The following is a 15,235-nucleotide window of genomic DNA, read 5'->3' as shown; positions in this document are numbered from 1 at the left end:
TGCTCTTCTCCACACTCGCATGTCATGGGTTCCACCTTGAAGCCCCATTTCTTCAAGTTCGCTCTGCATCTTGTGGTGCTAGAGCGCAGCCTGTTCAGAGCCTTCCGAGTTGCCCAGTTTTCTGTGTTCCCAAGAGGAAGTCTCAGACACTGATTAAGGTGCTGGGTTTTAACCTGCCATTTTTGGATTCTCGCTTGCTGAGGTGTTCCTGTGAGTATCTCTCTCGATCTTAGGAAGCCGTTTCTTGATGTAAGCCATTGGCATGCTGGCTGATATCCGAACAAAGGGTGGGCTGGAGATGTCACTACCTTGGTCCTGTCATTATTGGCTGCTACTTCCTGATGGATGTCAGGTGGTGCAATACCAGCTAAACAGTATAATTTTTCCAGTGGTGTGTATATTATAATATAATACAGGGGTCCTCAAACTAAGGCCTGAAACGGCTTGAAAGCACACAACAACAACAGTCCTATCTCATCAGCCAAAAGCAGGCCCACACTTTCCACTGAAATACTAATAAGTTTATATTTGTTAAAATTGTTCTTCATTTGAATTATTGTATTGTTTTTAAGTGTTTATTGCTCTACAAATAAGATATGTACAATGTGCATAGGAATTCATGTTTTTTTTCAAATTATAATCCGGCGCGCCAACGGTTTGAGGGACTGTAGCCTAGCCCTCTGTTTAAAAAGTTTGAGGACCCCTGATATAATACATGCGTGGTGACGGCCGACAGGGAGCTTTGGCATGGTCTGGTCCATGAGGTCACCAAGTTGGAAGCTACTGAACGAATAAACAACAACAAATATAATTGTTATTATATATATTATAGTTTTTGTGCATATACACACACACGTTTGTACATATATACACACAAATATATATATAATTTATTATATATAATTTATTGTATTTGTGTGTATATATTGTAATTATATTTATATATAATTTGTATACATATAAATACAAATAATATAATATATATACATATTACAATTATGTATATATATGTATTATATTATTTGTATTTATATGTATACAAATTATATATATATATATATATATATATATGGAGATAAGACGCCACCATGACAGGGCAAGGCAAAAAGGCCTAATTATATGTATTATATTATTTGTATTCATATGTATACATACACACACACACATATATATATAATATGAGATAAGAAGACGCCACCGTGACAGGGCAAGGCAAAAAGGCATATATATATATACATAATTGTAATTATATATATAATTACAATTATGTATATATATGTATTATATTATTTGTATTTATATGTATACAAATTATATAATATGAGATAAGAAGACGCCACCGTGACAGGGCCAGGCAAAAGTCGGGAGCCTCACAGATACGCCCATCCCTCCTTCCTTCCCGCCTTCGCCGCCATGTCTCCTGACTCCTTCTCCTCTGAAGGCGCCGACCAGCCCCTCGGCCTCGCCCTGCCCTCCTAGCCAATGAGAACACCCTGACTCGATGACGAGCAGTCCCTACAACCAATAGCCAGCAGCTCCAGCGAAGGAGGGCGGGAGGTAAGGTCTAAGGAGCGAGCGCTGGGGGGCGGGGAGGAAGATGAGCAAAGTTGCGCGAGTTGGGGGAGAAAAGGGGGCGGGGTGCGAGGGAGTCGGTTGGAACGGTTGGCGGGGGCGGGGCCGGCGCGAGCGGCCTCTGCCCAATGGGAGCGCCGCGTGGATGGGTGAGTGACAAGCGGGCTGGGCGCCGGAAGGGGGAGAGGGTCAAAAGGCCGGCGTTGCGCGCAGGTGAGTTGCTTTGGCGCGGCAGAGGGAAGGAAGGCAGGAAAGGAAGGAAGGAAGGAAGGAAGGGGAGGAGCCGCGGCGTCCGCCTGCCTGCGGGTTAGTGCGGGTTTGCGAGGGGAAGCCGGGCTTCCGTCTCTCCTCTTGGCTCCCTTTCTGCTCATGGGCTGCCTTTCCCCTCCGGCCCGTGACGTGTGCTGCCGCCTCCGCCGCCACCTCTCTCCTTCAATATGGATGTCCAGCGCTGAGGAGACTGGCCTTTCCCGCCCACAGGCCTTCAGTTCCAAGGAGTGGGATGGCGCCTCCTCCTCCTCCTCCTCTTCGCCCACCTCTGCGCTCCCAGAAAGAAGTGGGGGCGTTTTGGGGTGACACCATTTTACTTGATAAGAGTCTATATGTATTTTATGCGTGTTGTGTGTTTTTAGTGGATTTGCTTTGGAAATGCTTTGGGGCAGAATTTAGTGAATTTATTTATGTATGCTTACATTTAGTTAGTTCTCCCTCTCTCCCCTCCTCAAGCTATGTTGAGCATCCCTTATCCAAAATGTTTTGGCTTTTGGAATTCCCCTATTTCCATATCATGTAGATGGGACTCATAGAATCAAAGAGTTGGAAGAGACTTCATGGGCCATCCAGTCCAACCCCCTGCCAAGAAGCAGGAATATTGCATTCAAATCACCCCTGACAGATGGCCATCCAGCCCCTGTTTAAAAGCTTCCAAAGAAGGAGCCTCCACCACACTCCGGGGCAGAGAGTTCCACTGCTGAACGGCTCTCACAGTCAGGAAGTTCTTCCTCATGTTCAGATGGAATCTCCTCTCTTGTAGTTTGAAGCCATTGTTCCGCGTCCTAGTCTCCAAGGAAGCAGAAAACAAGCTTGCTCCCTCCTCCCTGTGGCTTCTTCTCACATATTTATACATGGCTATCATATCCCCTCTCAGCCTTCTCTTCTTCAGGCTAAACATGCCCAGCTCCTTAAGCCGCTCCTCACAGGGCTTGTTCTCCAGAGCTTTTATCATTTTAGTCGCTCTCCTCTGGACACATTCCAGCTTGTCAATATCTCTCTTGAATTGTGGTGCCCAGAATTGGACACAATATTCCAGGTGTGGTCTAACCAAAACAGAATAGAGGGGTAGCATTACTTCCCTATATCTAAACATTATGCTCCTATTGATGCAGGCCAAAATCCCATTGGCTTTTTTTGCCGCCACATCACATTGTTGGCTCATGTTTAACTTGTTGTCCACGAGGACTCCAAGATCTTTTTCACACGTACTGCTCTCGAGCCAGGCATCATATCTTTGCATTTCGTTTTTCCTGCCAAAGTGGAGTATCTTGCATTTGTCACTGTGTTAATGATTGTATTTCTTCCATTCTAAGACACACTACACACACAACAATGTAAGTATGTCTATAATGAGGTGTATCTTACAACTGGAGGTGTTTTGTTGGTAGTGTGCATCTAAACCAGGCATGGACAAACTTAATATATTAAATTACAATAATTACCTGTATATATAATAATAGGCAGTGTTTGTATGTGGTGGGTGATGTATGTATGTCGCAGCTTTCTGATTGGCTACCACTTTCACAGGCAACTGCAACCCCCACAAATAAGGAATCTGGACCCAACTTATTTATTTATTTAGCAGTTTTGTATACCTGTCTTCTCACCTCCGTTCGAGGGACTCAGGCAGGTTTCCAACATCAATATTACAGACAGTCATTAAAACACCATATTCTAAATCACACTAAAACATTAAAATAGCAAAATACAATCATATAATTACAGTGGTCAGTCGTCATCAAAAATCATTATTCATCGTGATCCATCCATATCACAGGATCATGGCTCATTCGTCGAATGCCAATCCCCAAAGCCAAGTTTTCACCTGTTTCCTGAACGTTAAGATAGAAGGGGCAGTTCTGATCTCCAGTGGAAGGGAGTTCCAGAGTCGAGAGGCCACCACCGAGAAGGCCCTGTCTCTCGTCCCCACCAGCCGCGCCTGTGAGGCCGGTGGGATCGCGAGCAGGGCCCCTCCAGACGATCTTAGCAATCTTGATGGTTCATAGGGGAGGATACGTTTGGACAGGTAAATTGGGCCGGAGTCGTTTAGGGCTTTATAGGTTTAAGACCAGCACTTTGAATTGTGCTCGGAAGCTGACTGGCAGCCAGTGGAGCTGGCACAACAGAGGAGTAGTATGCTCCCTGTACCCCGCTCCCGTTAGTAGTCTGGCAGCTGCACCTTGGACTAATTGAAGCTTCCGGGCAGTCTTCAGAGGCAACCCCATGTAGAGAGCGTTGCAGTAATCTAAACGGGATGTAACCAAAGCATGGACCATGGCCAAGTCAGACTTCCTAAGGTACGAGCGCAGCTGGCGCACAAGTTTTAATTGTGCAAAAGCTCCCCTGACCACTGCTGAAACTTGGGGCTCCAGGCTCAGCGATGAATCAAGGAGAACCCCCAGACTGCGAACCTGCGCCTTCAGGGGGAGTGTAACCCCATCCAGCACAGGCTGTAACCCTATACTTGTGGGAGTAATTTGTTGATTAGGTTTTAATTTTCAAAAATAATGTAATACGTTTTCAAATAAAATGTAATAATGATTAAGAAGGATTAATTTCTTTTTTAAATCCCTTAACATTTTAATAATAATAGCCAACGTGTTTAATGAGTCCAGGATCACTCCCAGGCTGCGAACCTTGGCACACACTCCCTGTATGGAGCCCCGGTTGGTAACCTGGCTGCTGATTATATAAATTAGGTTATTTATTTATTTATTTCTGGGATTTCTATGCCATCTTTATCCTGGCAGACCCAAGGAGGCCCACAATAATAATAATAATAATAATAATAATAAATCTTTATTTATATCCCGCTAACATCTCCTGAAGGACTCGGTGCGGCTTACAAGAGGCCGAGGCTCAACACCAATAAAACAACAGCATAACAAATACAACAATAAATAAACTCATAAAACAAGCAATAAACACTAAAACAATAGCAATAAACATTACACAATAACTCCACAACGCATTTAAAACTAAGGCCGGGCCAAATGTAATGATTTCAATGTGTTAGGTTGTTAACTGTTTCTATACTGTAGCATTGAATTTTTGCTGTTCGTATTTGTTGTGAACCGCTGTGAGTCGCCTTCGGGCTGAGAACAGCGGTATATAAGTAAGGTAAATAAATAATAATAAATAATGATTAAAAATTTTAAAATATATATACTTTATATTCCGCCCTTCTCACCCTGAAGGGAACTCAGGGAGGATCACAGTACACATACATGGCAAACATTCAATGCCACTTTTTATAGACAATACACAGACAGACAGAACAGAAGGAGGTACCATGGAAGCTTGGGCTCAAGTCCAGGGGGTGCTGTTTCTCTATCTATGACGAATAGCCGTCAGGACTTCCTCTTTCCTTTTGGCCGCCCAGCATTTTCTAATGTTCTTTCTTTATCATAGAATCAAAGAGTTGGAAGAGACCTCATGGGCCATCCAGTCCAACCCCCTGCCAAGAAGCAGGAATATTGCATTCAAATCACCCCTGACAGATGGCGGTGTAAAACACCTCCCCCGCTTTTAGCGATACTTAATTTCTCTAATTACAGCTAAAGCTGTTTTCGAATTGCTTAGGTAAGCAATGAGCTAGGCTGACAGTTGGCAGCTCACGCCCACCCAGGGCTTTGAACTTGAAACCTTTCGGTTGAAAGATCTTATAATTGCTGATGATTTACAAGCTGTGTTAAACCTCCGGCCCATATAACTTTGAAATATGCAATTTAACATAAAATCATTGATTAAAACAACCCAAAGAGTTACATAAATGCTCCATAGAATCATCCATCTTACAGACAATTAAAATTAAATTGAAATCCATCCAAAATTCCCATATGATAATAAAGTGCTAGGATTAGCTTAAGACCTAGTTAAAAGATATTTCAAACAGGAAGGTCTTCATTAATTAATTATTGTTTTGTTATATTCATTATTGTTTCATATACATATAGCCTGAAGTTAATTCTATACAGAATCTTAAAAAAATGTTGTGCCTAAAACAAAGTTTGTGTGCATTGAGACACCAGAAAGCAAAGGGGGCCCTATCTCAGCCTCCAACATGGACAGTTTGTGATGTTGGGAATATTTTGGATTTTGACATACCTTTATTTGCATATATTATATGTACATGATGAGATACCTCGGAAATGGTACAAAAATCTGAACATGAAATTTGTGTTTCATGTGCATCCTGAAGGTAATTTTATCTAATATTTATGAAAATTTTGTGCATGAAATCAAGTTTTGAGTACATTGAAGCTTCAATGGGCAAAGGTGTCACTACCTCAGCCACACTGTATGGGTATTTTGGAGTTCCAGATCCAAGGGATGCTCAACCTGTACTTTTTTTTTTACTAGAGATTTCAATAATGGCATGCAGTCCTTATGAAAGAACAAGAAATATATCAAGACCAGAATACACAAAACCGGTTGGCCTCATGGGAGAAGTCCACACCTGGGATGCTTCCAGATAAGGTTTCTATTGTGCAGTTGGACTGTCCTCCCTCATTTTGCAGAATTTTAATGGTGGCCTGGATGATGAGCTCCATCCTTTCTATGTAGCCTCACCAAACCTTCCATCACTTTTAAACAGTTATTTTTATTGAAAACATAACATCAAGAATGACAGCTTGTGTGTAGTAAATAGGAAAAAGGCAAAAAAAAAATGAGTAACCGCACAACTTCAGATTGTTAGCTTTGTGAGCCTTCTGTCTGGAAGCATTCCTAATATTTCTTTATATAAGCTGGTTTTTGTCAGGGGCTAACATTTTCTTTGCCTCTCTCCTTTTTATTCTTTGGTTCTTTCCTCATGTACATTTTAAAAGAATAAACCTAAAAAGTTGAAAGTACATCAGAGAAGAGCCCTGGGCCCATTGTTTTCACACAAAGGGAAATGATTGTATTTGTTTTGTTTTTTTCCCAGAGAAGCAGTCAACATATGCTTTTTAGAGTGGGCTCGATATCTGCTGGGGTTTTGTTTCAGGGCCACCTGTAGGTAACAAAATTGTGGTGCTAAAGTTCCATTATGTGGCTGAATAAAATGGGATCATTTTTATAAAATAGCAAAAATTAAGTTTCATCTTTCGAATTTTTTATTTGAACACATGAGTGGTTGAATCCATAGATATAGAAGACCATTGTCCTTTCACCTGAACAGGGCACTGTTATGACACATGTAGATTTTGTCTAAGCTTTTATCACAAGTATTTAGGGCCAGCATGGTATAGCAGTTTGGTTGTTGAACTAATACCTAGAGACCAAGATTAGCCATGGGCATGGACATCCACTGGGTCACTTTGAACAAGTCACATCCTCTCGGTATCAGAGGAAGGCAATGACAAGAGAAAACTCTAATAATAATAATGATGATGATAATAATTATAATTATTTTATTTTATATCCCATCCCCCTGAAGCGACTTACATGTGGGACAAATGTCCATAGAAACATAAAAGCAAAGCAATCCATAAAATCAAACACATTAAAATAGAAACATCATAAAATACAACAACCAAAATAAAAACACATTAAACATGGGAAAAAAAACAGAAACCTCATGACAGATAAACCATAAAGCAGAAATTGAAGACACGCAGCAACGACATTGAGGACTCACAGTGAAAATGGTATCCCATCCATGGTTTCTTGAAAGTTAATTCCATCTGAATTCACAGACACCTGTTCATTAATCCGTTTGGTTAGGATTATCCAGGCAGTAGATTGCATTGAACTCAGCAGTTTAGTATTTTGCTAAGCATGACATCATTGTAATAATAGTAGTTCTTACCCACCTCTCCCTGCTGGAAGAGACTGGTATTTACTGCTGAATTCAGTTTGCAAAGCTTTCAGAACAGTAGATTGGGCAGACTGGAATCCAATCCAGAAATGATTTATGAAGAACACTTTTCCTGACCCAATGGCTAAATACTGGATTATTTGAATTCATTGCTATCTCCAGTTTATTCCTAATTCTTTATTGAGGGCACTAATTAAAATTTTTGTACAGTGATCAAAAGAGTTTTGAAGTGGATTTAAAATGAACTGTGAAGATTATTATTGAATCATGAAAAATAAATTGGAAGTAAAAGTAGTAGACAACATTAATGACTGATAAGTAAAAATGGCATGTAAGTAAAAACACCTTATATGAAGCATACACAAGAGTAAATATTGAGAATAGTTTTTAGATACTGCATTTACAGAATGGAACAGCACTGTGAAATATTTAATTTATAATTGCATCTCAATAACCATATCTATCTATCTATCTATCTATCTAAGAAAACATAGATATCTGTTCACACTCATTAAACCTGAAATTATTGATAACAGCATAGTGCAATACTGATTAGGATGCTCTGCAAAAGGTCCCTACTTCACATGCAGATACACTGTCCCCAGACAAAAGCATACTGGACGGTTATGTTAAAATCCATTTCATAAATGTCCGAACAGCGTACTCTGCTAAGTTGAAGTATTACTTCTCTGAATGTATCATGATCACAATAAAAATTTCACAAATCACTCATCAGCATCCTTCTTGCAGAACCGAAGTTAGAAGTAATTGAGAAACATGTATATCCAAATACAATTTGGAAGAGTTTTGAGGATAGTGCTCAACATCTGCATCTTGGTATTTAAGCAGTACTTAGCATCTAAATTTAAAACTATTTGAAATAAAATATACATATATGAATGACTTCAAAGAACAATGGTATCCATTTATTACTTTTGCATGTAACAAAATCTCTCAAAATAAACCTAAATACATTTTGAAGATATCAGTGAATGGAACTGCAAAAGTCATATGACAAAACAGTTCTTCTGTATTCGTCAAGAGCTCTTTGAAAATGCAATGCAATGTCTTATAATAGGTCAGTTATATAACAGTTAATCTATTATATTTGCCATTTTTGTTCTTTTTCTTTGTACTTTAATTAAGCTTTTCTGTACCTTTGTAATAGATGGTTTCATAATTGTTTGTTTGTATATAGTCGCTCTATCTATCTGTATATACCTTTATAAATCCATGAACTTTCCCACTTTTTTGATGCATGGTTTCATTTTGAATGGGGAGGAGACAGGAGTAAGGGGCAAAATAAGAGGGAAGAGAAGCTGTTTTGCATTTGACAGCTGAGACATCAGTAAGAGCACCTTCCCTATGAGAGAGAAGCCCTGCCCAGAATCCCATCCCAAATACCATGGGTCACTCTTGCCATCTTTGCAAGCCCTCGGGGAGAATAGAGCAGGATACAAATAAAGTTGTCTTCTTCCCCTCCTCCTCGTCCTCCTTCCCTCCCTCCCTCCCTCCTCCTCCTCCTCTTCCTTCCTTCCTTCCTTTCTTCCTTCCTTCCTTTCCTCCTCCTCCTCCTCATCTTCCTCCTCCTCCTCCTCCTCCTTCTTCTCAACCTCCAGTTTGAGAAAGATTGGAATACAGACTTTCATTATTTGGTGATCATTCACCCCAAACTGGTTCTCTTCCGGATTGTCTGATAGTTGACTTTCCTTCATTGCTAAGTTTAAATGTTCTGTCACCGTTTTTGTCGTGTGTGCCATCAGTATGGTTGCATCTTTGTTCAAGAGATGCCTCTCCATTGTGTCCATTTTTTTACTTACCTCACAATGTCCCATAGTGACCAAGAGATCTGAAGTACTCTTCTCTGTGTCTTGTCTCATGCTTTAAGATCTTGAACTAGTTTACCATGCAGGCAAGAGTAGGCAGTATTTTACAGAATGTATTTAATTTTTGAAAATCATGATGAATCTTCCATGGAATTAAAGATCTCTTAATTGATAATGACTATTTCAATACTGGGGCAAATACAGTATACAACAAAATAACATGTATTATGTTATTTACTCTTAATTTCTTTAAAGGGAAAAAGCAACTAAATTGGAAAAAGAGCTCAGTGATGCTCAGGAGCAAACAGTTCAGAATAATTGTTAAGAAATAAAGCATTAATCTTTTTTCTTTTCTTTTTTTGTCTGCTGCAGATAGAAATACATTGAAAGTTGGAAAAGATGAAACAACTAAAAAGAAAAAGGAAAAGCAATTTTAGCGTTCAGGAAACTCAAACACTACTTAAAGAAATCCGAAAAAGAAGAGAAGTCCTTTTCTCCAAACAGCTAAATACAACCATTAACGAGATGAAGCGAAAGGCTTGGGAAGAAATAGCAGAGTGTGTGAATGCTGTGGGTGAAGGAGAGCAAAGAACAGGGACAGAAGTCAAGAGGCGATACCTCGATTGGAGAGCACTCATGAAACGGAAGCGACTGAACACTAACATCAAGTTGGTGGGTGCTGGCTTTCACCTTCCTACATCTGATTTGGATGACTCTCTCAATGAAGATATTGATGAGAAAATGGGATTTCCAGGTGAATCGGGATTTGAGTGGCAAAGTATAACAGACTTCAGAGAAGCAGGTGGATCACTGACTGAGGTGAAAGTGGAAGAAGAGGAGGAGGATCCACAGAGTTTTGAAGTGGGTATTTATCAATGTAATTTCCTGGCCAACTTGCTTCTTATCACCCAGTTAACTGACTTCAGACACAGTTGTTTCTGTTACAGTAGTGGCTCTTAACTTTATTTACATTTTATTCATTGCAGTAACACTTATTCGTTAACACAGTCATATGCAAACAATAAGAGCCAAGAAACAGCAATGGCTTCTGTTATATTTATACCCCACTGTTATCAGAGCATTAATTCAGTGTGCAGTCTCCTAGTCTATTGCAACATTTTCCTTGTCTGTTCCACGCATGTTTCAGAATGATCCACAACTTAACTCTTTCATAGCTAGCAGCATGGACATTTTAAACTTGTTCTCATTCGCTCGCTCGCTCTCTCTCTCTCTCTCTCTCTATATATATATATACACACACACACACACACATTACACTGATAGTATTTTCAGTACAAGAGGTGTCATAGATCTGTACAAAATTACTTCTTACAAACTTTTTCAGGTAAACTACAGTTTATAATATAAAAATAATAATAAAATTTTATTTCTGTCCTGCCCTTTCTCCCAAAAGGGCAGGGTTGTTTACAACAAAAATGGGCAAACATTCAATGCCAAAGAAAAACAAAACATCAAATCATGGACAATCAAATAAACAACACCAAGGCATACTTATAAAACAACTTGGAAATAACAAATGAAAAGTTATATCTTTTAGTAACAACTCACCTGCATTTTGTTATATCTGATGAGAAAGCTAATTTTTCTCTATGCTTATATAATTTATACAAAAAGTCTGCATGAAAAAAAATGATACGAGGTCTTTGTTCCATAGTTAATAGATTTTTCTTTCCCATCAGGTAATAAAGTCCTTAGCTTGGAAATTTTTGTAGAAGTCCTACAAAATACTGTTGAACTCGTGGTTTGGGTTGCTCTTGTAGTTAGGAATGACATTTTAATGTGCCTTTTATTTAGTTTTTTGTTCATTGAACTTTTTTGATGCTATATTTGTTGGCCTTTGTATTATGTTGTGGGTGTGGGTTAGAATTGTGTATATAGTTCTAACTTGATAGAGGAATTTGTTTACTTAGTACATTTTCATATTTAATGAATGTGTTGCTTTATTCTCTTTTCCTCATATCACTTGAATTTCAATTTTTACCTAGTAATCAGTAATGCTTTTTTTGAGTCAGAAAGTAGTTTGATAGCACAAGAAGGTTTGCCTTCATATTACTGTTGTATTCTAGGATAAAATATGGAATAATCAAATCTTAACAACAACAACAACAACAACAACAACTTTATTTATAGACCACTTTCTCTCCCCAAGGGTACTCAGGGAGGTTTACACACAAGAAACGCAAACATTCAATGCTCAACTCAAATACAAACATTAAAAAATAAACAAAATAATACAAAAATAATGACCATAAACTTATGACAAAAGAGAAATTAACAAAATGAAAACTGACTACGAATAATCAAATAAATATAATTATACTAGTGAGAAGAGACCAAAAGGGCTATCTAGTTCACCACATGCCATGAAAGAATACATAAATGAAGCACTCCTGAAATGTGTTGTATTCAGCTTCGATCTAAAGACTTCCAAATCAACATCCAAGGCAAGCAATTCCACTGTCAAACAGTTATCACAGGAAACAAACAAAAATTCCAGTGGTTAGGTGGGAACTTTTTTCTTACGATTTAAATCTATTGGTTCATGCCTGGAACAAGGATGAGCCATCTTATATATGACATTCCTTTAGATATTTAAAGATGGCTGTCAGGTCATCCATTATTTTCCTCTAAGCTAAACATACCCATCTCCCTAAGTTGTTTTCCATAAGGCTTGATTTTCAGACGTTTGAATAGATTGGTTGCCCTTTCCTAGTTATATTCCAGCTTGCTGATATCTTACTTGAACTATAATACCCAAAACTGAAAAAAGGATTCCAGTTGAGGTCTAACCAAAAGCCATACTTCCCTCCATGTAGTCACTATACTCCTGTTGATACAGCCCAGAGTTGCATTGTCTTTGTTGGCTGCTGCATCACACTGTTGACAGCGGTTTAGCCTGTGTTTTTCTAAGACTCCTATATCCTTTTCATATGTATTACTTTCAAGTCTTCTGTTAACCATCTTATATTTGTCTATTTCATTTTTTCTATCCGGAGGTATTACCTTCCATTTATCCCTGTTGAAGTTCATGCTGTTAGTTTATCATGTTGTTAGTACCAGTTTATCAAGGTCTTGTTGAATTCTGTTCCAGACCTCTGGGGTATTCTCTAATCCAGGGGTCCTCAAACTTTTTAAACAGAGGGCCAGGTCACAGTCCCTCAAACTGTTGGAGGGTCGGATTATAATTCGAAAAAATATGAATGAATTCCTATGCACACTGCACATACCTTATTTGTAGTTCAAAAAACACTTAAAAACAATAAAATAATTAAAATGAAGAACAATTTTAACAAATATAAACTTATTAGTATTTCAATAGAAAGTGTGGGCCTGCTTTTGGCTGATGAGATAGGATTGCTGTTGTGCTTTCAAGTCCTTTCAGACTTAAGTTGACCCTGAGCGAGGGCCGGGTAAATGACCTTGGAGGGCTGTATCCAGCCCCTGGGCCATAGTTTGAGGATCCCGGCTCTAATCTACCCACCCCATTCTATTTCATCATCATAAGTCATTTATAAAAACATCCAATATCACTGGACCTAGGACGGTATCCTGAAGTACCCTACTAGTCATGTCTCACATGAAGATCACGTGGCTACAGCAAACTGTTTATCTTAAAGTAATAATTAGTCAACTGTAGGTCCCATTAGGAGAAAAGGTGAGATGTAAATAAATGTGTATATATTGTAAAATGCCCTGTCACTGTTCTCCACTTTAAACAACAGTTAAGGAAAGGCTTAGGAAAACTTGCAATATGATAGTTTCTTACCCTATTTTAGATTAGTAGATATGGGAACGACAAGAATACTTGGTTTGGGGCTGCAGATCTTTAGTTTTTTAGTTTTGTTTGGAGCTTTTTTGTAGCAGTTCCATTTTTTTTCATACCAACTGTCACCATCAGATTATTCAAGTATACCTCCTGTGTAAATATAAAATATACAGAATTGAAGCCTGTCAGTGTAGCTCCTACTGTGTTACTTGGGATTTGTGTATGTATTCCACCTAAGATGGAGCAGCACTAATTTTTTGGTTGATTTCTTTAGTTTCCTATTGAGGAAGAAGAAGAGATTTTGTCCTCAGTGTTGCCAGATTCTAAGAAGGAAAGTGACCTCCCTGATTTCACCCACATAGAAGAATTTGGAAATCTAAGCTCTGCTCAGGCTAGGTTGGCCTACGAAGATTCACATTTGCTGATCAGCTTGGAGAAGCAAAAGCTAGAGTTGGAGAAACAGCGATTGGATATCGAAGCAGAACGCCTACAAGTTGAGAAGGAACGCTTGCAGATTGAAAAAGAGCGGTTGCGGCACATTGACCTGGAGCACGAGAGGCTGCAGCTGGAAAAGGAGCGATTGCAGATTGAACGGGAGAAACTAAGGCTTGAAGCTTTGCATGCTGAAAAACCTGCACCAGAGATTGATCCCAGCCAGTCTGAAAAACCTGTCTTGCAGCCTTTGGATCTTGAAACAGAAAAACTGAAAATTGAAAAGGAGCGTTTGCAGCTTGAGAAGGAAAGGTTGCAGTTCTTGAAGTTTGAATCTGAGAAGTTGCAGATTGAAAAAGAGCGTTTGCAAGTAGAGAAAGAGCGCCTTCGAATTCAGCGAGAAGGGCACTTACAGTGAACTTGGAAAACCATAATTAACAATGCTGTGCTTTGTTATTTGTATTTTTTTATTTTAGGTTAACTTGGTTCCAGTAAAATTATTGAATAGTGTGGTCGTCAAAGCATTTCACTAACAGAAAATTCTGTTTTATGTTGCTTTGATACCATGATTCTCACACTTTGACAGTACTATTCTCCCTCTTTGTTTTCTTGTTTTGTTTTGTTCCGAGTTAACGTTCATGTGTTCAGGTTTTAAAAGAAGCTGAGAAATTGTGCTCAGTAAGTCACTGTGCCTGTGTAAATGGAGCTTATATGTGAAATTGCATTTCAGTGTCAGAGAAGAAGTGTTGCCTATCCTCTTCCATTCTCTGTTGTAGACCTGTATGTCCACATTAAGGATCACAGCTTAGCTGTATTTTGTCGTGTTAAGAGTGTTAATCAAATCCATAGGAGCCTTCAACATAAATTTGTGTTTGATCTGAAGGCTTTAGAGTGAAGCTAGGCCTTACACATTACATAGTGTTAAACCCTGAAAGTAATGCCTTTCAATGTGAGGTGTATTCTTGTCAAGAGAAAACTTGGAAGATCAGACTTTGATACTTTCAATAGTTTGCTACTTGGTATGTTTACTTGTAAAAAAAGAAGCTTTATGTATGAAAACAGATTTCACAGTTTGTTTCTAAGCCAAACCTGGCTTTTGCAGAAAATGTTCGTGACCCACTTCAACATTCATATGTTTCGGTAGGAATATATCTTATGGGAGTTCCATGGGTTATTTGTACATGTCAGTTTATTTATATCACTATGTAATTACTTTTATTTTGCAAATAAAGTGTTATTTTTTATTACTGAAATAAATACAGCTCTACAGTGGGAGGAAAAGTGGGCTATTGCGAATTAATTTATTTCCTGTTAACAAAATTATTTTTAATTAAAAAAATCAATGTTCTGAGTTTTAGTCAAGAACGTTAATCTGCTTCATCTAATGGATGCTTGGCCTGTATCAATATACTGGCATATTGCATTTTTGATGTTCCATGGGTGGAGAATATGGGGCATACAACAGATTTATTTAGGTTTCAGTGCTCTTTCTGCCATATGAGCAGTCTTTGGTCAGTGATTGCAACTGTTCACAGTCTTAAATGT

General features: G+C 38.8%; 1 protein-coding gene across 6 annotated transcripts; it reads left to right on the top strand.

Moving 5' to 3' along the window:
* The first annotated feature begins 1,630 nt into the window (after positions 1-1,630).
* Positions 1,631-15,041, top strand: MSANTD4 (Myb/SANT DNA binding domain containing 4 with coiled-coils). Of its 6 annotated transcripts, none has more exons than XM_060771024.2 (4): positions 1,714-1,785; positions 6,208-6,324; positions 9,844-10,332; positions 13,533-15,041. In XM_060771024.2, the coding sequence occupies exons 3-4, from the start codon at positions 9,871-9,873 to the stop codon at positions 14,106-14,108; spliced, it is 1,038 nt and encodes a 345-aa protein (XP_060627007.1). In that variant the 5' UTR covers positions 1,714-1,785; positions 6,208-6,324; positions 9,844-9,870; the 3' UTR covers positions 14,109-15,041. The 6 variants fall into 6 exon arrangements, with proteins under 6 accessions (XP_060627010.1, XP_060627007.1, XP_060627006.1 ...); XM_060771021.2 differs by lacking the exon at positions 1,714-1,785 and adding an exon at positions 1,885-2,144; XM_060771027.2 differs by lacking the exon at positions 6,208-6,324 and having other exon boundaries at positions 1,631-1,721.
* The last annotated feature ends 194 nt before the right edge of the window (positions 15,042-15,235 follow it).

Source organism: Anolis sagrei, chromosome 3 (assembly GCF_037176765.1).
Source record: "Anolis sagrei isolate rAnoSag1 chromosome 3, rAnoSag1.mat, whole genome shotgun sequence".
Taxonomy (NCBI): domain Eukaryota; kingdom Metazoa; phylum Chordata; class Lepidosauria; order Squamata; family Dactyloidae; genus Anolis; species Anolis sagrei.
Note: the sequence above shows the minus strand (reverse complement) of the source record. Positions and strands in the feature narration are given on the sequence as shown.